Source organism: Mustela nivalis (genome assembly GCF_964662115.1).
Source record: "Mustela nivalis genome assembly, chromosome: 17".
NCBI classification, from domain to species: domain Eukaryota; kingdom Metazoa; phylum Chordata; class Mammalia; order Carnivora; family Mustelidae; genus Mustela; species Mustela nivalis.
Genome location: NC_139036.1, coordinates 60,302,803 through 60,327,030, shown reverse-complemented (window position 1 = coordinate 60,327,030; position 24,228 = coordinate 60,302,803). Strand labels below are relative to the sequence as shown.

The 24,228-nt window shown below is 52.0% G+C and overlaps 1 protein-coding gene and 1 long non-coding RNA gene across 5 annotated transcripts in view; both read right to left on the bottom strand.

Moving 5' to 3' along the window:
- Positions 1-24,228, bottom strand: part of LOC309850933 — a 1,194,231-nt gene that overhangs the window by 935,679 nt on the left and 234,324 nt on the right. The gene's annotated exons all lie outside the window — the stretch shown is intronic.
- The window catches only part of RNF213 (ring finger protein 213), a 105,175-nt gene that overhangs the window by 16,866 nt on the left and 64,081 nt on the right, over positions 1-24,228 (bottom strand). For all 4 annotated transcript variants that reach the window (XR_014304485.1, XM_082705389.1, XM_082705390.1 and 1 more), the window contains 22 exons: positions 22,775-22,911; positions 22,292-22,387; positions 21,134-21,252; positions 20,247-20,366; positions 19,590-19,735; positions 19,251-19,392; positions 19,022-19,160; positions 16,946-17,137; positions 15,812-15,957; positions 14,291-14,445; positions 12,256-12,474; positions 11,771-11,952; positions 11,028-11,148; positions 5,871-5,971; positions 5,575-5,757; positions 4,487-4,656; positions 4,288-4,387; positions 3,188-3,299; positions 2,431-2,641; positions 2,003-2,193; positions 1,000-1,122; positions 126-236 (listed from right to left, as the gene is read on the bottom strand). Coding sequence is in view for 3 of the 4 variants with exons in the window: in XM_082705389.1 (XP_082561515.1) it covers positions 126-236; positions 1,000-1,122; positions 2,003-2,193; positions 2,431-2,641; positions 3,188-3,299; positions 4,288-4,387; positions 4,487-4,656; positions 5,575-5,757; positions 5,871-5,971; positions 11,028-11,148; positions 11,771-11,952; positions 12,256-12,474; positions 14,291-14,445; positions 15,812-15,957; positions 16,946-17,137; positions 19,022-19,160; positions 19,251-19,392; positions 19,590-19,735; positions 20,247-20,366; positions 21,134-21,252; positions 22,292-22,387; positions 22,775-22,911 (3,216 nt within the window). In the remaining variant the exon portion in view is untranslated. The remainder of the gene's footprint in view (positions 1-125; positions 237-999; positions 1,123-2,002; positions 2,194-2,430; positions 2,642-3,187; positions 3,300-4,287; positions 4,388-4,486; positions 4,657-5,574; positions 5,758-5,870; positions 5,972-11,027; positions 11,149-11,770; positions 11,953-12,255; positions 12,475-14,290; positions 14,446-15,811; positions 15,958-16,945; positions 17,138-19,021; positions 19,161-19,250; positions 19,393-19,589; positions 19,736-20,246; positions 20,367-21,133; positions 21,253-22,291; positions 22,388-22,774; positions 22,912-24,228) is intronic.

Genomic DNA, 24,228 nt, shown 5'->3' with positions numbered 1-24,228 from the left:
GAGAACCTCTACCCTAGATAAAAAGAAAAATTATGGGCAAAATGTGTTTGTGGCTCTTACTCCTCTTTAGAAAAGTGCCTCCAGATGCAGAGCCTGTGGGCACCAGCCTGAACGCAGACACTCACCTCTGGCTTAGGGTGGAGGTTTGCATTGCGTAATCGGTACAGAGTGGTGACCTCTCTGTAGAGCGCCAGCAGGAAGTGGGCCGCCTGCCGCGGGCTGGGGCTCCCACAGACCTGAACGAGAAGTGGGGACCCCAGTGAGGCTCACAGCCGTAGCACACGTCCGCCTCAGGGCCGGAGTCCCGCGGCTTCAGCCCTTTGACCAGGCGGAGGGCAGGGAGCCCTTCCAGAGACCCGGACGCCTGCCACCCTGCACCTCAGACCCCGAGGCTCATAAACATTCTGCGGTGAAACGCAGTGCCCATTGATCAGATCACTTAGGACACAAGTAACAGATATCACCATCTATTTTTCGGACCACTTCACCATTCCTTGAAACTTCTGAGCAGAAAGAGGCTATTTATTTACTTTCTCACTTCCTGGCACAGTGCCAGAGTAAATAGGGACTCAAAGAGGAAGCAAGACCAGAACTGCCTGAAGATTAGATACTAAAAACCCTGCCCTTTATGAAAATCAACACCCCCATCCGGGCGGCGGGGAACCCTGAATGTGCACAGGAAGGACTCTCTCAGCTGCCAGCGGGTCAGCCCTCAGGGTGACCCTGAAGGGAGGGAGGCTCCAGCTGGGTCTCAAAAGGAAATAACACCCGTGAGAACTCGGGAGGGAGCTGCTGACGGTGGTGGCCTGGCAGGTCAGCACAATGGAGCAAATCTGTCCCCTAATTCCGTCGCTGACCGCCTCCTGTCTCAGCCAGGCAAGCTGAGGCTGTGGACACAGGATGGCCAACATGGCACGCCGCCCGGGGGTGCCTCTTCCGCTGGGCCATTTGACATAAGGGCGGTGTTTGGGATGGAAGGTCACTTGGGGGCTGTCGTACCATCGGACCAGCCACAGCAGCCAAGGGCTTGCACTCGAGCACAGCTCTGCCCACCGCGTCCCGAAGAGCCTTATACTCGTCACCGTGCACGAGGTACAGATCCACCTGGCTTGCATTATCCTCCTGCAAAGCCCAGGAACACACAGGTTAATCACAGGGGAGGGACAAGGGCAGCACGAGCAAAGAACCATCTGGAAAGTAAAGGACTGGGTAAGTGTCAGAGGCCCAGCCCTGGGCATGACAGTCCCCTACTATGTTGGGAGGTGCCTCCCCCTTGCCCAGGGAAGGGGTGAGCAGGTGAGAAACTGGGGGAGGAGGCAGGGGCGATCCTGTCGCTGCGTCCTGTCTCCACTGAGAGCAGAGACCAGATACAAGTGACAGACAAGTATGTGGACTGTCAGCTCTCACCAGGAGGGAGAAAGAAAGTCAGGATTTTAGTGCAATTGTTGTAACCCCAGGAAAGGACTAGAGAGGGGCCCCCAAGCCTAAACTGCTCCAGTTCTATTATCCTCATTCTCGTGCCTCCTGTCTGCTGAAGAGAGAAAGGATTTCTGCAAGCTGAATTCCTTTTTTTCTTTCTTTTTCAGAATATTTTATTTGTCAGAGAAAGAGAAAGATCACAGGAGCAGGGGGCAGAGGCAGAGGCAGAGGGAGAAGCAGACTCCCTGCTGACCAGGGAGCCGAATGTAGGGCTCCGTCCCAGGACCCCAGCATCCTGACCTGAGCTGAAGGGCAGATGTCCAACCAACTGAGCCCCCCAGATGCTTCAACCTGAGTTGCTTTTAATTTGCCGAAAGCAAAAGCCACCGAATCATTCTTGGGCTTTCCCCACGTCAAACTAGATGGAAATGAAGCCTTAAAGACGCCTTTCTGCCCGCAGGTGACAGGCCAGAAGCGCAAACTGTCCCCCATGCCCAGCGGCCAGCTCGGGGTGCCACAGTGGAGAAACAGGGGCCAGTGTAGCCATGGTGCCGGGGCGGGGGGCGAGGTCAGGTGTCCTCACCTGCTGCACCACGGCCTCCTGGGGGAGCACCCACCGCGCCGGCTGGCCCTGTCCGCAGAGGCGCTGCACCCACTCCATCCCTCGCTGGCTGGCGAGCTTCCTCACCAGGTACACGCGGTGCCAGTCGTTCCTCCCTTGCCTGCAGAAGCGCTCTACCTGCTGCAGGAAGCGCAGCTTCTCCCCGGCCAGCTCTGCGGAGCCCGAGCGAGAGGTGAGCGACGCTGGCTGAGCAGACCCGCGGCCCGCCCACCCGAGACACGGAGTCAGGCCAAAGGCACGTGCCCCCATCACCAGGAGCTCACAGCGAGCAAACTAGTCGCAGAGAAAGGGGACATGGTACAGACCGGGGTCACCCTGAGAAAGCCCCGAATGTCTAAATCGTGGGGTCTCTAAGCCTGGGGTAAAGACAGGTGCCGAAGGAGACCTGCCTGAGCCCTCCTGAAGCTCGCTGAGGATGTCGGATGCTCTGTCGAGACACAGGCGGACCCTGGCCGTCTCCTGTAGGTACTCCACGGACGCCTCGCTGGCTGGCTCCAGGCTGTGCCGCCACAAGCAGGTCTGCAGGAAGACCCCTTCCTCCCGCAGGTGTGCCGGCTCCTCGCTGGCAGACAGACCGCTGGCCTTCTCGTACAGAGAATCCTAGGGGACAAAGAACCAGGGAAAAAAGGACATTCCTTTTAGCAGGCACACCCCCAACCTCCCCAAATCTCCACACTGAGCCGGTGGAGAACAAGATAGAAATACTGTAAGTTTGAGGGTAACTATTGAATCATGGCAAGAGAATACACTTTTTTATGGGACGGGGCAAGAAGAAGGCATAGAGAAAAGGCATGGAAAAAAACATGTCCTGTAATCCAATTTTCTCACACACCTGGTAAAATTTTGAGAAGTAACAAGATAGAATAAAAATGAAAAGCCATCATAGGCTCTCCAGCTGGAGATGAGCATGGTTAAGTCGGGGGGCGAGTTCTGTTCTCTGGCCCAGGCCCAAGCGTGGCAGGACCCACAGCCGCGAGGCGCAGAAACCAGGCTGCGGAGCCCTCGTGTGTGTGCGCCACAGCACGTCTGTTCCTTTCCCTGATGAAAATCATCTCCTGCCAATTTCCAGAGACTCTTTCCCATGGAGTCAACCACATGGTGCAGGGTATTTGGGGGCGTCGTGCTGGGCAGGTGCGGCGTGCTCACCTCCAGACAGCTGCTGAACAGGATGTACAGCTCAGTTTTATCTTCAGCGAGCAGGGCCTTCTCCTCCAACAGCAACAAGTAAGCCTGGATATAATCTTTTACTTCTTGGAAGCTACGGAAAGAAAAATAGGGTACCTGGTGGTCTCATCGTACCAAGGAGAAAGAGAGAGAGACAGAATCTCTCTACCTACCTGCCTATCCATCTCCATCTCCCTATATAAATATACACATAACCACGTAAATATGTACAACCACTTCCTAACAACGTCCTACTGAAAATGTTTAATTATTTATTTATTTTTAAAGATTTTATGTATTCATTTGACAGAGAGAGAGAGAGAGTGAGCACAAGCAAAGGGAGCAGGAGGCAGAGGGAGAAGCAGGCTTCCTGAGCAGGGAGCCCAATGCGGGCCTGAATCCCACGATCTGGAGATCGTGACCCAAGTTGAAGGCAGATCTCAACCAACTGAGCCAACCAGGCGCCCCCTTCGGAACGTTTCTTGGAGCATCTTGATTTTGTCGTCACCTCAAATTATGCTGTCAAGTCAGAGCACAGGCCAAGTGTACACAGTGTCCTCGGAAAGAAGCTTCTGAACACAGATCCGCTCCCTAAGAATGTTCTAGAATAGCATAATTTTATAAGACGGCTGAGCACTGGCACCACAGGGACTTCTCTATCCATTCACAGGATCAGAGAAACTGAAACACTAAAACGAGATGTCAGTGGCATGCAGGACCACAAGGACGAGGGGACATTCGCAGCCCCTGGGTCACAGGACTAGGCAGCTGTGTGAGGAGGCTCAGAACTGCCGGTTCCTGCCCACAGTCCCGCACACGTCACACTACCCCGCTCCCCTCTCTGAAATCTGCTTCGTCCTTGCTAATAAGGTACTTGTGGGGATGATGAACTCACGTGCCCACGGGGGAAGTGCAGAACCAGTACAGAAAAAGAAACAGGCAGTCCCTCCTGGAAACACTACCTGAGACCGTGTACTACCTACCAGTTCAGCCAAGGATGCTTGGCAGAAAAGCAGCAGCCAATAGGAGGGAAGCAGGAGGCAAGGCTTTCTAGAAGCAAAGCCCAGGCTAGCTGCGCTCACCTGTACTTCAACAGCAGTTTCAGGACTACCGAGCGGATGACCGGGGTCTTGTCCACAACATCGTCGAACGGAGACAGAGATTTGGTATGCTCGCGGTGTCCTGAAACCAGAGGGAGAGGGGAGGCTCGTATTCCCATCAGCCATAAAGAAGCGAGACGAGGAAGTGGATTTTCAGGTCTACATGAAGCAAGTGACTTACTTTGGGAAGTGTCTCTTAGGAGCTTCTTTTGTACGAATAGTAAACTGAGCAGAGCGTCGATCACCTCCTTCTGTGGTGGAGAGTTGTCTCTGAAGCACACAGTGGAGACCAGGTCCAGGAAGAAACTGTTGCACAGCTGCCGGACATAGGCATGTTTCCGGACGGCCTCCCTTGGGGATGGTTGGAACACACAGTGAATGGGCTTGCCGAGCGCGCTCCTGCACGCGCGGCGCTTCGGGACTTACACAGCCGTCTGTGTTGTTCAGTAAAAACATGCAACCGTCCCCTTACACTGATGGAGGCGGGCGCACAGCCGTCTGACTATGCGCAGACTCGTCTCTTTCCAAGAACACTTTGGCCCTCGGGACAAGCCAGTGATACCCTTTCATCCTGAAGTATGCAGAGATCCCGCGCACCGTGCTGGCCTTATGCTCCCCTTTTAGGAGGCAGGGAGCCACTGCTGCAGCGGAGCCGAAGGCCGCTGAGCCCACAGAGTCTCCGCTCGCTTCCACGCTTGCTATGAAGAATGTGGCCAGACAGGAGCTAGCTTTGCTCTCAGGTCTCTGGAGCCAAACTGGCTGTGTCCTAAACTCCCTGGGTATCCTGTGATGCTTTTACCTCATTGAGGACTTTCTGCTTTATCTCCTCTAATTGTGTTGTCTCCCAATTCTGTGCTTGGGGGTGTCTTGTGGAGGGAATAATTTTGAGACACTAGGGGTCTATGAAGGTGGCAGCCTCTCTTGGATGGTGCTCCAAAGTCAGGTTCGTTAAGGTTAATACAGTTTATACATATATATTTTTAAAAGATTTTATTTATTTATTTGACAGACAGAGATCACATGTAGGCAGAGAGGCAGACAGAGACAGACAGGAGGAAGCGGGCTCCCTGCTGAGCAGAGAGTCCGATACGAGGCTCGATCCCAGGACCCTGGGATCATGACCTGAACCAAAGGCAGAGGCTTTATCTCACAGAGCCACCCAGGCGCCCCAATAGAGTTTATATTAATAAGTAGGTTAATAAGTTTATGTTTCTGAAATTTATATACTTGCCAAAAAAGGGAAGACATAGAAGAGAAAGGGTGATTTACCTGTGCTCCTGGGACACAGCTAGAGAGTAGTCTTCTGGCAAGTCTGTTAAACAATGGGGGCATCTCATCTGCCCTAGGGTGAGACAGGACTTGATGCAGCTCAAGCAGAACACATGGTCACAGGGCAGGCAGACTGGATCCTGGGTGTCCCCCAGGCAGACGGGGCACGGCTGGATCTCAACCCTAGAATCCATGGAGAGGCACCAGCTCTGAAGCAGAGAAGCTGGCCATAGGCAGCTCCAGACCTCACTCACGCAGCGCTCCTCACCACAGTGATCTCCAACCAAGTGTCTCACCTGGCGAGGGTCTTGCTGGCCTGGTCCTTGCACTCGCGTAGAGTACGCATCACTGCGACAAAAGGCCCATATGTCTTGATGTCGGAGTCATCCTGCAGATACTGACGGAGAGAGGGGCAATGACCAGGAGGATGACGAGCCATGAGTAAGGGCAAAGGTTAGCCAGGCAAGACCACTTTCCCCGGGCAACCCAGGGCACACCTCAGGTACCCCCCGGCTGCTGGGCTGTGGGACCATCGGGTCAGCCTGTAGGGCAAGGCCTTTCTGTTTCTAGCAGTTTCTTTGGCTTGGAATGCCTGTTCTCATTATGCTGCATTTGGGGGGCAGATGGGATTTGCCACTTCCGATTCTGCCCTGTTCCTCTCTCTTTCTCAGGTTCACACTTCTCCCTCTAGGAGATCATTAAAGCTTCAATTTATTTAATGTCTTTTTAAAAATTCTTCATTATTTGAGACAGAGACAGAGGGAAAGTGCAAGGGGAGAGGCAGAAGGAGAGGGAGAAGCAGGCTCCCTGCCAAGCAGGGAGCCCGAAGCAGGGCTTGATCTCGGGACCCAGAGATTATGATCTAAGCCGAAGACAGACGCTTTACTGACAGAGCCACCCAGGCGTTCCGAGACATTTCAAACTTTAAATGATAATATAATGACAGTCTGTGTAACCACGACCTAGCTTTAAGAAATCTTGTCATTTTTGGAATATTTGTTTTAGGTTATTTTTTAAAGAAACAAAACATCCCAGACATAGCTGTAACTTCTTACGTCTGTTCTGAAAACATGGCCCTCCTCGCCTTCCCACAGAGGACCGCCTTCCTAAATTCCCACATCCACTACATTTGCACACGTGCATAAAGACTGTGGTACCGCTTTGAACGCTTCCAGCCTTCGCATCAGTGAGGTCACGCTGTGCGAAGGCCCAGATGACTCACGTTAGCTGCCGTACGGTGCACACTGGCGGATACGCCAGTTACTTGTTTTCTGGTTAATGGGCGTCTAGAATGTTCCTTTTGTTCTGCAATTATAGTTCTGCGCCCAGTATCCTTCCATGTGTCTGCCTGAGTACACCAGTGGGAAGTTTCTCTAAGACACGTATTTAGAAGGGGAAGCAACGGATTCTAGAAAACATACATCTCCAGTGACACAATACAATGAGTGTGCTGCGTGTGCTTCTGGAATTTGGGGCTCAGGCATGATGTTTGCAATAGATCGCTTTATATTTTACATGCCCTTGGGCATTATTGCCATAAAGAGACTCCCTTTCTCGTCCCGGTCTGCCAGAAGTAACTTTTTTTCCAAATTATAGATTGTATTAAATTCTTTTTCCGTACCTTCTGAAAAGGGCATTTAAGGTTTCACTTTTAATTTGCTACATAGCTGATAACATTTATGATTTTATGATGTTTGAGCTCTCTTTGAATTCCCAGGATTAATTTCACTTTGAAATGATAATGTGTTTTTTTTTTTAAAAGATTTTATTTATTTATTTGACAGACAAATCACAAGGAAGCAGAGAGGCAGGCAGAGAGAGAGAAAGGGGGAAGCAGGCTCCCTGCTGAGCAGAGAGCCCGATGCGGGGCTTGATCCCAGGACCCTGAGATCATGACCTGAGCTGAAGGCAGTGGCTTAATCCACTGAGCCACCCAGGTGCCCCGATAATGTGGTTTTTAAAAAAATATTTTATTTACTTATCGGAGAGTGAGTGAGAGAAAGAGAAAGCATGAGCTGGGGGAGCGGCAGAGGGAGAAGCAGACTCCTCCCTGAGCTGGGAGCCCGATGCAGGGCTCGATCCCCGGACTCTGGCACCATAATCCAAGCCAAAGGCAGACACCCAACTGACTGAGCCACCCAGGTTCCCTTAAATATGTTTTTAATACCCCGCTAAATTTGATTTGTTCAGCAATATCCTAATTCACAAGGGACCAAAGGATTTAAACAGACTTCTCTCCAAAGACGATGCACAAATGGGCCACAAGCACATAGGAATGTGCTCGAGGTCATCAGTTACCAGGGAGAAGCAAATCAAAGTCACTAGAAGATGCCACCTCCCACCCACTAGGACGGCCATCACACACCAAACCACGGAAACACAGCAAGTGGTGGCGAGGATGTGGAGACACTGGAGACCTGGTGCGCGGCCGGCAGGAGTGCAATGCTGCGGTCACTGGGGAAAACCATTCTGCGGTTCCCCAAAAAGCGAACATAGACTCTCCGTACGATCAGCAATTCCACTTCCATGTAGATCTCCGAAAGAGTCGAAAGCCTGGGCTCAGATACTTGCACACATTACTCCCCGTTGCCAAAAGGTGGAGACTCCCTGAACGTCTACTGGTGGACGGACGGATGAATGGAACATGGTCCGCACACACGGCGGACATTACTCAGGCTTAGACAGGAAGGACATCCTGACGCCTGCCACATGGATGGACCTGGAGGCCACTGTGAAGCCAGCCACTCACAAAAAGACAAGCACTGGGGGATTCCACCTGTGTGAGGTCCCTAGAGTCATCAGATCAACGAGGCAGATAGTGGGATGGTGGGCACCAGGGCTGGGAGGAGGGAGGGGGAATCAGTGTTTCATGGGGACAGAGCTTCAGTCTCACAAGACAAGCAAGTTCTGGAGACAGTGTGACCACAGTGTGAATATGCTTGATGTCACTAATCCATGCACCTAAAGATACTCAAAAAGATACATTTCATGTGACGTGTATCTTACCACAGTGAACAAAGAGCAGCAGTCTAGTGATTGGATGGTTGTTGGTAAGGACAGGACGTTTCAGACTAGGAAGCCAATGGCTTTAAGATCAGCACACAACATCTGGTAAGACTGTCTCATGTGACTCCGTGAGAGGCTGGTCACAGGGCAAGAGAATCTATCTCCCTAACTACACCTGTCCATCTGTCCGTCCATCTATCCATGCATCCACCCATCCTTTTGATCAGACACAGAACACCCATCTTTCTGCAGCTTTTGCCAAAGTCCTGTGGGAGGCCCTGCCGGCTGCTGGCACAGGCTAACCAAGCGGGGGCTCTCAAAGACGGCCCCAGCAGAAGATGAGTTGGGACCCCAGGCCTTGCCCGGTTAACACTTCCTTCCTAGCTGGATGATGGGAGCCAGCCTTGCAGGCAATGCTTCCCCCTCTGGCCTCTTGTTGTGAACGGCCTCAAGGCTGGCTTCGGAGGGGACAAGGAGAGCATGAGGCCATAAAAATGAGAGTCTTCAGGTGTGAAAATGTGTGAGAGAAGACCTCTGGCTCTGATCATTCACACCCGGATCTGACTGGGAAGAAATAATCCAGAAACCCAGTAAGTCCTGGGGTGACGTCATTGCTCTATACACCTCCCCACATACCTAGTCTGCAAAAGCCTGCGCGTGTGTGTGCATACTGGTGTGCGGGGACCTGACAACTTCTCTTTTGGCTCACCGGTCACCTGGCCATCAGGAGCCACACGGCACTGGCTGGAAGGTTGGAGCAAGCCCTGGGGCCTGTGGCCAGGGACTGGGCAGGGACTCGAAAGAGGCCACAGCAGGCCTCTGTGTGGGAAGAAGGGTATCATGAGTCCTTGTCTTTTTTTTGTTTTGTTTTTTAAAGATTTTATGTGTTTGATAGAGAGAGACACAGCAAGAGAGGGAACACAAGCAGGAGGAGTGGAGAAGGAGAATCAGGCCTCTTGCTGGGCAGGGAGCCCAGTGCAGGGCTAGAACCCAGGACCCTGGGATCATGACCTGAGCCTAAGGCAGATGCTTAACAACTGAGCCACCTAGGTGCCCAATTTTTTTTTCTTCTTTTTTTTGGAAAGAGGGAGGAAGGAAGGGAGGTAAGCAAATCGAACTGGGTGCCCTGCTGCCGGTCAAGGCCTAGACACTTGGCAGAGTGAGGCTCTTGCCCTTTCCTCCGGGCATAACTCTGGGGCAATCAGGCTGTAGGCAGACCTTCCTGTGCCTGTGGCCTTTGCGCAGAGCTGAGACGGGAAGGGCTCTCCCTGAGCTTTGACCTGAGCTTCGTGGCTGGGCTGCATTTCTTTCCACAGGAGAAAGGTCTCAACTGGGCCATGGAAACTGTCTTTGGCCAAGTTGGTCAAGTTGGCTAAGTTGGACCCCGGGTTGCAGAGCGCCAGCATTTTCCTAGAGTTCTTTCTCCACTTTTCTATCAAAAGAACCTCTAGGTCTACCTGGTCATAGGACTACACTGCCCAAGGTGTCCCCGACCACCGCTCTGCAGCCAGGCGAGGCTATGACTGCGTTCAGGACGGTGAGCTATGACCCATCGTGGTGGAAACTTACTCTCACCTGTGCTCTCAAAAAGGGCCGTGTGTCGTGTCCTGTAGTACATGAGAGCAAGAAAAGCCTTCTCAGATGACAAGGTGGAGCTTGTGTAGTGAGGACAAGGGGGCAAGTCAGAGGGGCGGGGGCACCTGACGGGGGCTTGCCAGCACCCCGGACTGCTCACGCTCACAGGACCATCTGAGAAACAGGCTTTCGTTTTGTTCTGCCACTGATACTCTGGTCACCAAGGAGGAGACTGGCTCCTGGTGTCCATGTCAGCCTCCGTGGAGCGTGCCCCTGCACGTGAGAGCCTGGACAGCTACAAGTGTTAGACAAATTTATGCAAGGCTCTGGGGGTAGCTGAGGCAGAGGCCATCGTTTGCTGAACGGCCATCGGTGCTGAGCGCATGGGCACAGGGCACTGAACTGGAGTCGCTAACGCTATGAAGGGTGTCAGGTGGCAGAAGCCCCAGGGTTTCCCGTTCCCTCTGTTCACCCACTGCTTGGAAGCCCAGAGCCCAGTGGCCTGACTGAAAACCTGGCCTCGCGAGGGGGCCAGACTGCTGGGCTGGGCAGGACTAAGGCCACTGGAGGCCGGAGCAGCGCCACCCCTCGGCTGTCCCAGCTTCCAGAGCATCTTTCCTGTCTCAGCCTGAGTCCCTTCCACTCCTGCTGGGGAACCGGACTGGCGCCCACAAGAGGCAGACACGAGCACACAGACAGACTTCGTGGTCAGAGTGATGAAATCACCCTCCTCTGCACTTCCAGGTACGACCCTCAGCTGGAAGCGAATGTACCACCCTGTGGATGAATGTCCGATGATGTCTTGGGGTCCTGCATCCTGGAAGGAGGCACGTGTGTGCTGCCAGCTGAGCGGACCCGGCCCGAGCACTCACCTTGTTCAGCAGGAAGACGTAGTCAGTCACCAGTGCCTGCAGCTCAGGAATCTGGCTCTCGACCCCCAGCAGCACATGTTCCACAAAAAGAGCCACGGGGTAAATGCGGTTCCAGTGAGTTCTGTAAGAGACAGCTGTCACTCCCTGGGCTTGGACAACAGTATCTGAGATTCTGGGGGGTATCCCAGAAAGGGGTGGGGTGAGCGCAGATGGAAGACTCAGAGAGGAGCCCTTTGCTGCATGCTCCCGACCCCCAGCCACCTCCATGTGCCCCACGCCCTCCCACAGATTCGCAGAGTAGAGGGGCCACAGGGGGCCACATCCTATCCACAGTCTGTGCCGTGTGAGCACTGCCTCTCTCTGGAAGGCCAGCACAGGACCTACCCTGCTGGGAAGCCTAGCCTAACTGCTTGCCCCTCTCCTCTGCCTGCTGGTCCCCGTTGCACTGTCTGGGGCCCCTTCCCACTGCTCCCTTCTGCCAGCATTTCTCCCGTGAAGCCTCAAGCATCTGCTCCCCTTTCTGTCCTGCCTGCACCCCCAGAGCTCCCTGGATGTGTTCTCCCTCTCTGCGTCTCCAGCATCCGCCTGATGCCTGGCATGGAAGAAGGCTCAGCAGACGTGATGTGGTGAAAGTGACGAGAGGACCCCTTTTTGTGGCAAGAGAACCCCACGTGTCCGGGTCCCAGCGGTTGCAGGCGAGCACATGGGGAAGGACTGGGTGGGGGCCGGGCTGCTGGTCTCACCTGACCTCCCTGATGACGCCTGTGGCCAGCCTCCCGCAGCTCCGCAGGTACCCCTCAGAGCCCAGGAGGTCCAGTGGCACGGACAGATTCTTCACCATCTGCAGCCACGCCTGGGGACTGGGCTGCAGGACGTCCCTCGTCAGCAGCTCTGTGCAGGCCACTGCTGCCAGTGCATCCAGAGTCTGGGGGAACAGAGAACAAGCCCCTGACGCAGGAGCACCGCCACCCCTTGTCACTGCTCTAAGTGCTAAGTCCAGAGGTCCAGGCCGTGACCCCAGTGTGTTCTCGTGTTCCAGGCTTGGAGCCTCAACTTTTCTCATCCTGGGACCTAGGAGGCAGGAGGCAGATGTGTTCCTCACATCTCTACCTTGCCTGGGCACACCGTGCAGAACACAGCTCCCGGGCGGCCCCAGAACACAACCCACCTGGTCCAGGAAGGACAAGCCCTGACTCTGAGCACAAACTGTCCCCACGAGGGGCCATACCAGCTCATGTCCGTCCAATCTGACATTCCATGTGCCTTCTGTTGTGTTGTAAAATAGCACTTGTAGAATCTGAGGGAAGATAGTCAAGATCCTGGACAAGTTCTGCAGCCGGCCCCGGAAGCGCTGGTAAATGAGGTGCACCCATGGTAAGGAGACCTCGGCCTCTGGCCTCTCTGCTTGCTCTTGATTGACGCAGGACCCCAGTGCCGCCTGCAAAACCTGGGATGAGAAACAAGCTTTTAGTGTACATTTGTCAAACGCAAAGAAAAGATGTATTTTCACAGTGGAAAATTTGAACTGCTCAAAATGACAAAAGAGAACTTTAAAAACCACACACAGTTATTGTCCCTGGGCACTTTTTGGTGTCACCTCTTCTGGGCAATTTATATCCAAATCCTGTTTTGTCTTCAAATCACAACCATGGTGTATTTCTGATTTCCTCCCACTTAATATCACATTATGAACATTTCTGTCATTAAACATACTGGAAGAAGACCGTTGTTAATGTGTGCGCCAATTACAATAAACAATGAGATGGCTGTAATTGAATTTGCCTGACCGTTTATGATGGACAATTAAATTGTTTCTGTTTTTTTCACTTTAAGAAGGATGGGCTCAGTTGTTAAGTGTCTGCGAGTCCTGCTTCGGGCTCCCTGCTAAGCGGGAAGCCTGCTTCTCCCTCTCCTAGTCCCCCTGCGTGTGCTCCCTATCTCGCTGTCTCTTTCTCTGTCAAATAAATAAATAAAATCTTTATTTATTTATTTATTTTAAAGAAAAGAACAAAGCTGGAAAGAACATTCCTATGGATAAAATGTATGTCTTCATCTGGTAACGCTTGTGGGACCAAAACACCAGTTCAGAGTTTACGGTTCCCGATCCATCCTCCAGGCTTTTCCGGAAGCACAGGCTTGTTCTCAGCCCTGTCAGCAAAAGAAGAGCATCTGGCTCTTGTCACAAACCAGTCCTACCACTTGGGCAAGCAAAAGCACTATCTAAAAGCCACTCACGTTCTATTGACTTACCAGTGGGGCTGGCCAGTATTTCTAATGTTTCCAGATCTCTGCATAATTATTCTGTTAATTCCTGGTTTATATAACTTTCATCAATTTTTTAAAATTAGGAGACCTTCTGGGGCTCCTGGGTGGCTCAGCCGATTAAGCATCTGACTCCTAATTCTGGCTCAGCTCGTGATCTCAGGGTTATGAGATCAAACCCTGTGTTGGGCTCCGCACTCAGGGGTGAGCCTGCTCAGAACTCTCTCCCTTTCCCTCAGACCCTCCCCGCAAGCCGCCACCCCTGCCACCCTAGAACTTCAGGATCATGACATGAGGCAAAGGCAGATACTTAACTGACTGAGCCACCCAGGTGCCCCACGGAGACATTCTTATTGATTCCTAAGGATATTTTATTTCACGTTATTTTTTTAAGTAGGCTGTATGCCTGGTTTGGAGCATAGTGTGGGGCCTGAACTCAGGACCCCGAGATCAAGAACTAAGCTGAGATCAAGAGTCAGACACTTAACCTACTGAGCCACCCAGGACCCCACTTTTATTTCATATATTTAAGTAATCTATACACCCAACATGGGGCTCAAACTCCCAACCCGGAGGTCAAGAGTCGCACATTCCACTGACTGAGACAGCCGGATGCCCCAGGACTCCCAAGAATATTGAATCAACCCTTAGTCATGCTGGTTGTGAATATGTTCTCCTCAAATCTGCTACTTTCGTTTTTTATGTACTTAAGTTTGAAATCCTTCAGTTGTCAGAAGTATCATAATGTCTACTGAAATTTCCGTTACTATTATTGCCTATAATGGTCAGTTAAATACACCTAATTTTTTTTCAAGAGAAACTCCACATTTAAAAACAAGGCGTTAAAGGGAAAATTGGAGGTGTTCTTCGTGTTAATGAACAGTCCGTGGTTTGGGGGCCCTGGGGGGGGTGCTGAGGGTCAAAGCACACTCCGCAGTGGAAGAACGGCTCACCCCTGTCGTGGGACACCATCACTGCCCGGCCCGAGACCCAGCACTCACCGCCAGTTCTTCCCGAGTGGACACTCTCATCGTCAAGAGGAGGAAGTCCTTCATGTAGCACAAAAACAGTTCCCGCTGCTGCTCCGCACTGAGCTGAGCAAGAAACCTGCCCAGCGGGGTCTGCTGAAAGATTTCTACTAACTTCTTCGACGTTCCTGCGGAGGAGAGCCAAGAAGGGTCTGGAGGAAGAACGTGAGGTGTGGCTCTGGCCCTGCGTTCAGGAACTGCCGCGTCTCCTGGGGAAGGGCCACACTGCGAACAGCAGCGGCGGGTAAGGCTCTGCTGAACGCTGGCTCTCAACAGCGGGGAGCAAGCGGCAGGATCTGACAGTGCTTTCATTTTAGATGTTTTTAGACGTTTTAGATGTTTTCCCAGCGGAGTACCGGAAACAAAGGTTAGATTTGTCACTAACAGCCGAGCTAGCTCCAAGTGGATAAAAAGGACCAAAAGCAACCAGGCTCTATGGCCAGCATCATAATGTGCCTCAGGAACCTCAGGACCCAAGTGGGTCAGGAGTAAGTGGGCTGCTCTTCAGGGGCTGGGGTCACATGCTGCTGGCACCAGAGAGATCAGCCTCTCGTATAAGAGCGCTGGCCCCTAGGTCACATGCTATCACAGGAAAGCTGGGTCAGTTAGGACATGGCCTCAAAAAAAAGAAATACTCTTTCCTCAGGATAGAGTCTGCTTCCGTTTGCTCAGAGCAAGTGGCAGAATGTGTACCCAGATAAGTAACGTGTCAAGTATTTAAACCCCCCTTTTTTTGCTATTTTCTAAAGATTTTTATTTATTGTCAAAGAGAAAAAGAGAGAGAGAGACAACAAAAGCAGGAAGAACGGAAGGCAGAGGGAGAAGCAGGCTCCCCACTGAGCAGAGAGCCCAACACAGGACTTGATCCCAGGACCCTGGGACCATGGCCTGAAACTAAGGCAGACGCTTATGACTAGCTACCCAGGTGTACTGACTTTTTTTTTTTTTTTTTTAAAGGTTTTTATTTATGTATTTGAGAGAAAGAGAGAGAAAGACAATGAGCTATGGGGAGGAGCGGGCTGTGGTAGAGAGAGACAGAGAAAGAAGCAGACTCCCTGGTGAGCAGGAAATCTGGTGTGGGACTCGATCCCAAGACCCTGGTATCGTGATCTAAGCTGAGAGCAAATACTTAACTGACTGAGCCACCCAGGTGCCCCTTGACCAGTTTTTTTCAAAGGCAATACCATAAGTAAACTTTGAAAAGACCATCTCATGTATGAAAGATGACTTTTGCAAAATCATGCACTATCCCCAGATTTCCTGGGACACATGGCCAAGCTGCTCGGCCTGTGAGGGCAGAGCAAAGAGCCCTGGGGTTTAGGACACTGACCGCTCAGTTTGGAGGAGCAGATTCCACTCTGGTCACTGATGCTGTTGGGAAGGGCTCACCTAGGGACATCTCCTGAGTGCTGGCACCCGAGTTATCCAGAAGCCTCCAAACGGGGATCACCCACTTATGACAGCGAGTCAGCACATCCTGTTTCCCTGGCTCACCTTCGGCTCCAGTGATGTACTGAGCCTGGACCCTCAGCTCCTCCAGATAGTCTTTGATTCTCCAGCTGAATGGGACGTCACTGGACACACCCTCAGGGGGGCTCATACTGTTCTGCACTGTGATGTAGGGTATCTCACTTTTAAACCTGAGTCGGGCAAAGGAGGACAAAGGACGTGATCAGTGAGTAGTTGCTCAAAGCAGGAGACCCACCCCGCTGCCAGTTCCTCTCCATGCTCGACGGCAGGTGCGCCTACAAGGCCTCAGAGGCAGCCTGCTGGTCCACTTCACAGCTCAGGGCTTCTGTTGCAGAGGAACCCAGGACGTCCACAAATTACCTCTGCCTCACAGACAAACAGAAACGCACCAAGGCCAGGAAGAGTCAAGCAGGCTACCCAACGTCTGCTATGCCTGACCTACCCTCGCCCTCCACCTATGCGTGGAGAACACGGCCTGTCCAAGGCGACCCTTTCCATCACGGTCCACAGCGTCTTGTTCTCTAAATAAGCATTCCCACTGGAGATCCCAAACCCCAGTCACTCATAGACTCTTTATTCGCCCACAAATGGAATGGAAGCCCCCGAAATCAAAGAGGAAGCTCTTGGGAGGCCTGCTGAGAATGAGCTATGTAAACGCAGACCCGGGGTGGGCCATGTGGGTCGTGCCGTGGAATGAGGGACAGGCAGAGCCGCACACATCAAACAGCTCTCCGAAGCGCAGCCTCACGGGTGTAGACAAAGCTGAAGCTGGAAATTCTATCTGTGCTGGGTGCTCTGGAAGCGAGGAAATTAGGAAGGGGAATGAAACCAGGATGTCTCAGAACTTTCCAGAACTCCCATTTGTTACTGCAAAACCATCATTCTCAGGCTGCAAAAGGAGGCCGCATTTAAAATAAATGTGATTCAGAGGCGCCTGGCTGGTTCCATTGATGGACTGTGTGACTCTTGATCTTGGGGTTGTGAGTTCGAGCCCCACACTGTGTATAGAGAGTATGTAAAAATAAAATCTTAAAAAAAAAATAAATGTGATTCCAAAATGGTAACTTATGCTTTGTCAATTGCTTGGAAGAACACATGAAGACTTTTCCCGCATTACGATTTTTTTCCCTTTCCACAAAATGAAACTCTCTTATTTACCGCGGATCATTTGTCACAAGAGGAATGTTCAGAAGCTTCATGTCCCGGAAAATAAACATCCAAAGATCTCTTGTCCACGAAGGAGAGTCTGGCCTGGTCAGTAGCTCCAGATTGCTGTCTCTGTCCAGGACGGAGACCATGCTCGCCAGGACAGGGGTCACCATACCTTGGACCCGCTTCCAGAGGGTCTGCCTGCAGTACAGGGGAGAGGAGATGTCATTCCAGCTCCGTGAGCACAGAGTGCTGCAGGAGTCCTGCCTCCTTCGGATATTCGGTTCCTTCTAGGCCGAACAACGCGTCTGGTCTCCCGATTCCATACTACGGCTAGGACAGTAAATGCAGACTGCCATTGTCTGTAAGTACTCGAAGAAAAACTCAAAGATAGAAATGTCTAGGGTTGGAGGCAGGACCAGAATATACCTTAATTCTACATGGAATAAGTGGTCATCGGCTCCCTAAAAAGACCAAGTAGCAATTGCTGAACCCTGTCATAGAGCTAATTTCCCAGGGCATGTCGTCCAGGCTCTACAAGAAGAGGGACCATATGCATTTGGGGAAAAAAATAAATTTTACTCTAAAAAAAAAAAAAAAAACCGTTATAGAGAGAATATAATAAAACACAAGGCAAAATAAATGTGTTCCAGGTCAAGGGAAACAGGAAAGTAGCTGTTTCTCTAGAAGGTAACTCTTGCTGATGGCTGAGTGTATCTATGTCCAGAGGGACACTTCTCCGCTTCTATGAACTACGCTGTCCTTCGCTGTTATCACAATGTTTATACACAATCAAAAACTCTGTAACTCCGTGTAAGACATCTGTTACCGGCTCGTTCACATTGGGGAGACCAATTCAGCCCCATTTTGAAAAGAAGAAAGAAAGATGATTTCCTTCTTGAATTCACGAGCAAGAATTCACAAGCATCTACTGAGGAAACAAATCATGCTGATGATCAGAGAGCACTTGACTGAAGGGAAACGTGTCACAGCGGGGAAGGGTATTAGGCCGCAGGGTGACAGCTGGAAGCTGGCTGTAGGGCACACAGGAAGGTGTCCCTGGACAGGCATGCAGACCTCAGACATCAGGAACCACCAGGACTGTTACACCTTGGATTTTAATCCCAAGAGGGCAAACGACACAGGTCCCGAGTATGTGGATGGTAAAGAGAGACGGGCGTAGAGAGTGTGGGAGCGGGCGAGCAAGCTCTGGAGCCCGTCTGAAGGCAGACATAAGGGAGCTACAGGTGTGGTCCTGACCACTCCACGAAGGTGTGTTCGGAGAGCACTGGTGCCTGTTAAGAGCTGGGCCAAGCCCAACGCCACAGCCAACAGCAGAGCAATCAGAAGTGGGGCCACGTGTGCGCTGCTTGGAACAGCTGTCAAGCGTGTACCCAAAACACAGATTTCAAGGAGTATTAATGCGAAATTAAGTACTTAGTAGTACTGTAAGGAGTGAATGAGGGAAAGGATGTAGGTTCAAATGTGAGCTTCTACAATTCCTCACTCAGAAAGTGTAAGTAGGAAGGACACTAAGGGTAACTGAAGAAGAAAACTGAAGCAGAAGCCCCCGCCGCTGAAACTTTCTTGGGGGAACCCACAGCATCCCACCACTCTCCACAACATGGGTGGTCTCACTTGGTCCTGAGAAACGGTCAGGTTTTACAGAAAAAGGACCATGGCCACTGAATGAACACTCCCAGGTCGGATGCCTAGGATTATCATGTATCTTCAACCAAACCTCAGGCCTGAGGCAAACATTTTCTTCCCTCCCTGCCTATCACCACCTCTACAACCTCAAACAGCAGCTGCCTCCATGGGCGGCCACGACGGCCAGGGTTTACATCCCGCGAGAGCAGGTGTTCTTGTTGTGAGGACAGAATGTAAGCGTGCGGAAAAGCAGAGAAGAGTCTAGCAAATCCAATGTACCACCACCCAGACCACCCTGCATCTTTCAGAGAAAACACATGACCACTCTGAACTGCTCGGAGCTCTAGGAAGAAGTGGGTGGCCAAGCCGATCACGGCCAGGGCGCTCCTGCCCCACCATCGCGTCACGGCTCCCGGATGCCCTTCGTCCCGGTACCTGAATGTGCCTGCCTCCTGGAGAGCGTCCTGATTCAAGGCTTCCCTCGACACCCACTCCTTCGTGTTGAAGCAATTCCCTTCCTGCCCCTGCTGGAGGAGGGCGTGGAGGCGCGCCTTGCATGCCTGCAGGAAAGCAGCTGTGGAAGGGCAGAGGGGCCGTGTCCTGGGTGTGTCACACAGGCACTCCTGAGGGGGAGCCTGCCGGTGTGTGGCCCAGGACCCTGTACCTTTCTCCACGTCGTCCTCGTTCAACAGCTGGAGAAGAATCTCCACTCTCCGCATGCCGCGTGGGCAGCCCTCCTGCGGGTCCCTGAGCATGCCCACGGCACCCTGGATGCAGCTCTGCAGCAGGCTGCTGGTGTCCAGGATCTGTGTGCGGGAGGCGGGGATGGTAAGGTCTCCTGGCCCCACACCACCCCCATCCCCTGAGGGCCACTGCGGGGGGACTCCGCCATGGGGAACCCTGCCCTGGTTGTGGGCCTCGACTCCAGAGGGGAGCAGAAGGAGGCTACCTGCGGGATAGCCTGGCCTTCTGGGAGGCCCAAGAACAAAGAGCCAGAACTTACCTCACGCCTGCCTCGCTTAGCCCATGTGCCGCCCAGTGTCTCAGAGCCTTCTGTTTCCAAGCCTGCCTCGTCCGTCTCCCTTGACCTGGCAGCCTGGGTTTCCTCTGCCTCCTCCTGGCTGTCTCCAGCCCCGTATCTCGTCTCCGCTGCAAAAGCAGCAGAGTGAAGCCGCTGGGGACGGGAGTGGCACACAGACTCTCCCCACACGCCTCCCAGGCCCTCGCCCCACTGCAGGTCCCACAGGAGAGGCTGCGGACCATACAGGCTGCCTCTAAGCAGCCCCGTCTGTGCGGTCCACCAGCGGCAACACTTGTTCCCATCCATGGTTCCCATCTGCATCCATAGCATAGCTGACATGTGGCCCCAGTGACCAGAGTGTGACACATGGCAGAGACTCCCCCCGCCCCCCACCCCCGGCTTCACAGCCTGCTGCGTCCATGAAGACCTGCTTTGCCATGTGGGACTCCTGACCAGTGCCTGGTCCTGGGAAGGAGCAGGTGTTGCCTGTGGACTTGTCCCCGCCAGGGGCAGGCGCCATGGGCACAAGGGCACAGCCTGGCCCTCACGGGACAGCAGTGCAGCTCCCCACACCTCTGCACCCTTGGCCACCACTCCTGCTGTCCTACCTACATCCCCAAAGGCTTTTTGCCGACTTACACTCAGGGTTCTCTTCTGGCTTAAAGAGCTGGCTGATGGTCACATCCTGCAACTTAGTCACATCTGAAACCATGACTGTGGACTTCCGGAGATCGTCAATGTGCACAGACTGCCACAGTCCTGTGGGGGGTAAAAGCCATCTAGAGTCTCCCCATGCCTTTCCTAGTGTCCTCTTGTCAGCCACAAGCAGGGACACACCACGGGTCTTGACGTTTCAATACACTCTGCTCAATGATTTGTACCTGACGCCCAAAGCCTGGAACCCACACAGAAACTACCTGTCCCTGCATCTATGCCGATGACCAAAACATGAACACTGGTCCTAAGAACGAAGAGAACTGCCTTTTTGTAAAAGATAACGGAAGGTTCTTGACCATTGTCCATTTTGTATCATACTTGCTGCATCACAGTTGGTAGAGAGTGTGGGAAACTGGCAAGACTTGCTTCCCGTCCCCCAAGCCGTTATTTGTCAATTTCTTAAATGCCAATTTTCTTAACATTAGTTGGTTTAATCCTCAGAAGAATGAGGGAGACAGGAAGAGGTCTAAGATACTATTTCGCTCCCTCCAGAAACAGGCATACAGTGGCAGTGCTTCTGAATCAGTGCCAGCTGGGAGGGTCTTCTGGGTCGTCCGTGTTACGCAAGGCGAGGCCCCACAGAGGCTAAGCAAATGGCGATCTACAGGTCTATGAGGGGCAGCCAGAGGCTGGGGCAGCAAGTCCAGACACAAGTGTTTCCTGCGGTAACCACTGGTAAGAAATCTCATCGAATCCAAAATGAGACTAACATCAATGTTCTAATTCCAGACTTGTACACCATGGGACCAAACTAGGAAAAACTCAGACGTGACCTAAATAAGCATTTTCAGTAACCTTTTTCATCCTACCTCCATGGAATCCCACGTAGGATGTTCCACTTCCCATCCGGGACAGTTTGGTGATAAAATAGACCAAGATGCGGTCCTTATTGTCTTGTAGCTTGTTGATTTCATTTATGGAAGAATACCTATTTCAAAACAAACAAAGACAAAACAACTCAAAAAACAAAACAAAGAACAAGCAAATAAACAAAACCAAAGTCGTGAAGTGGCTGAAGAGTGTCCTACCTGTGGTCGCATTTGACCCTGTGTCTTTTTAGCTTTAAATTTTTTTTTTAAGACTTTATTTATTTGGCAGAGAGAGAGACTGACCATAAGCAGGGGGAACAGCAGAGGAAGAGGGAATAGCAGGCTCCCACCGAGCCCAGGGAGCCCGATGCAGGACTTGATCCCACAACCCCGAGATCATGACCTGAGTGCAAGGCAGACACTTCGCCGACTGATCCACCCAGGCGCCCTAGGTCAGTTTCATAACCTCGTGCCCACTGCTTCCTCTCCTGAGAAGAGGGCAAGCTCTGTATCACCAGGAACATTTTCTTCCCCACTCCTGTGTCCCTCTGCTTTGAAGTGCCATGTCCCTATGGACCAGGAGTTGTGTCCTACAACCGTCGATGGGCCTGCTCTGAGGCTGCTCAGGGTGAGGTGGGCTGGGCTTTCTATCCTGAGATACAGGTTCTGTGAACCCACAAACATGCTATGGAATACGGCTTCTAAAGCCTTCAAAGGCCCAGAAATCACTTTCCCCTAACTAAAGTAGTAAGAGAACACAGTACCTGAGTTCTGATATACTAATACCATAAAAATGCCCAATAAATACAAACGGAAGCTTTTACATACTGATGGCTCTTGAACTTGTGGTATATTCAAGTGGCATTATTTAACTGTAATAACCACTGAGACATGTCTGCAGACAATGTGTTCCGAGGATAGTCTTTTATATCCGGCTAATAATCTATTATTTATACCTCTTGGCATTTTACCACTTTTGTCTTGTTTTAGTCTTTTCTCTAGCCCATATCTTTGGGGAATGAAAAGCGAGAGCCCTTCTATTTTTGTTTCCTTGTGTATTCTAATACTATACTGTTTTCAAGGAAGAAACTCTTTAGGAACTCCTGAAGGAAATTTGGGCTTTCTGGGTAGTTTCTGAGAAAAACAACAAAAACTTACTTAGCTGAAGCGATGAGCTGAGCACTGCGGACTCCATCTTCGAAATCTGTTTGAATAATAAGGATTTTGCATCTGGCTGCGTTAGTTAAGCAGTTTCTGAAAGGAAAAAGAAATTGCCCGTCCTAAACAACGGGTGATAAAACTCCTGGGGTGATGGGAAATATGAAGGAATTTATTGGTGGGAATCACTCAGGTGGGGTCCCCCTCTATGTGGACAGAGAAGCCAGTGGAGAGCACATAAATCCCAGTACATGCTTCCCTAATGAGACAAAAGGCGCTGGCTTCTGAGAAGGATGCCTACGCAGAAGGCAGGACAGACAAAAGGGACACAGGGAGAACGGGACACCGTTCTTTTCCATCGCGTGTCCTCGGTGTTCGCTAACCAGGGCTGGCAATGGCGCTGGTGGCCCCTGCAGTCAGGCACGTGAAGCAGAAAGCCGTCGGAGCTGAGGGGAGGGACGGGGAGGGAAGGGGGAGCCTCACTGCACTTTTCCGAGGAATGAGCTCTCGGTATCAAACTGCTGCAGGAACAGGATCGTGGGCCTCAGATCTCTGTCCATCACTTCTGATTCCAAAATTTCACAGTCATGGCTGGTGAGCAGCCTGGAGAAAGTGGTGATCTGCAAAGTCAGGAAATGCCAGTTATTGGCTAGAATTCAAGGGAGGCTGTGGGTTTGCTGGTTTAGAAACAGGAGGCTGCTGAGCAAATATCTCCTATAGGCTCAGCATCACTGTGCAGTTGGTACACAGATAGAAAAGCATCCAAACCCAGAGGAGTTTTGAAAAATGAGGCAGTGTGAGGCATACAGAACCTACGGGATCCAAGGGTAATGGAGCGAAGACTCAACCTATCACCAGGTGCCTTCAAATCTCCTTGGACTCCAGTGTCTCTTCCTGTTCGGCCCCTCCGAGAAGTTCGGAGGACCCCTTAGGGCTCAACACAAAGGCCATTCCTCCCACCCTAGTCTTCTGTATACTTCCGGATGGAGTGCAGCTAGCTGGGGCCCTTTCTGCCCCCAAGTTATGACCAATTCTCCTGTAACCCTGGATCACCACCCCCCAGTCCCCACCCAGAGCAAACCAAAACACTCCTTATGGGCATGCAGCTATCACAGCTCCGGAACCCCCAACTCCAGGACGGCCCTGCCACTGAGCTTCTGATTCCCAGGTCCACCTGCATGACAGACGAGTCTGCCTGAATCCCACAGAGGCAGCAGAGTCTGTCCCGAATGGAATTTACCACCAATATTTGTTGCTCATTCCTGGTTTGTAATTAACCAAACCTCCAGTCATCCAAGGAAGATGCAGGAAGTCTTCCTTGGATGACTTGGAAGTCCCTAGACCCCTTCGTCTTCCAGAGCCCCCAGATGGCATCAGTCAGTAGCTCTGCCAGTTCACGTGCTGTCTCCCCGCTCCGTCCAGCAGCGGCTCTACTTTGAACTGGTTCAGCAGCCTCCCTACCTGTCCTTCCTGTGGTAGTCCTTTACCAGGCCTTCTCCCTCTCCCAGGCAACCGGACACATCTCCGTATGCATTCCTCTCTCTCTCTGCCCTCTCGACAGCAGACCCACCTCATCAGCACCGCAAAGAGGACCCTCCATGAAGGCTCTGCAGGGCCATGTCATCCCCAACTCTTGGCCCCTGCACCCTCAAGCTCCACACTACACAGCAGCCAGTTCCTGGTTTCCTGCACAGATGGCACTTCTTTCCTGCACCTTGACACCTTTGCTCCAGTAGGGACCTCTACCCATAACACTTCCTCAGCCGCATTTCACAGCTGGCTGGAGGGTCCTCTGACCTCATACCCTGATGTGCATTTCTCCATTCTGCCCCTACAGATAGCCCTGTGGTATGATGCCAACGGCACACGTTCATGAGTCTTACACTGTATGCGGACCAAGGCCAAGAACGGTGCTGACGCATTCACTTTGTTAGTTG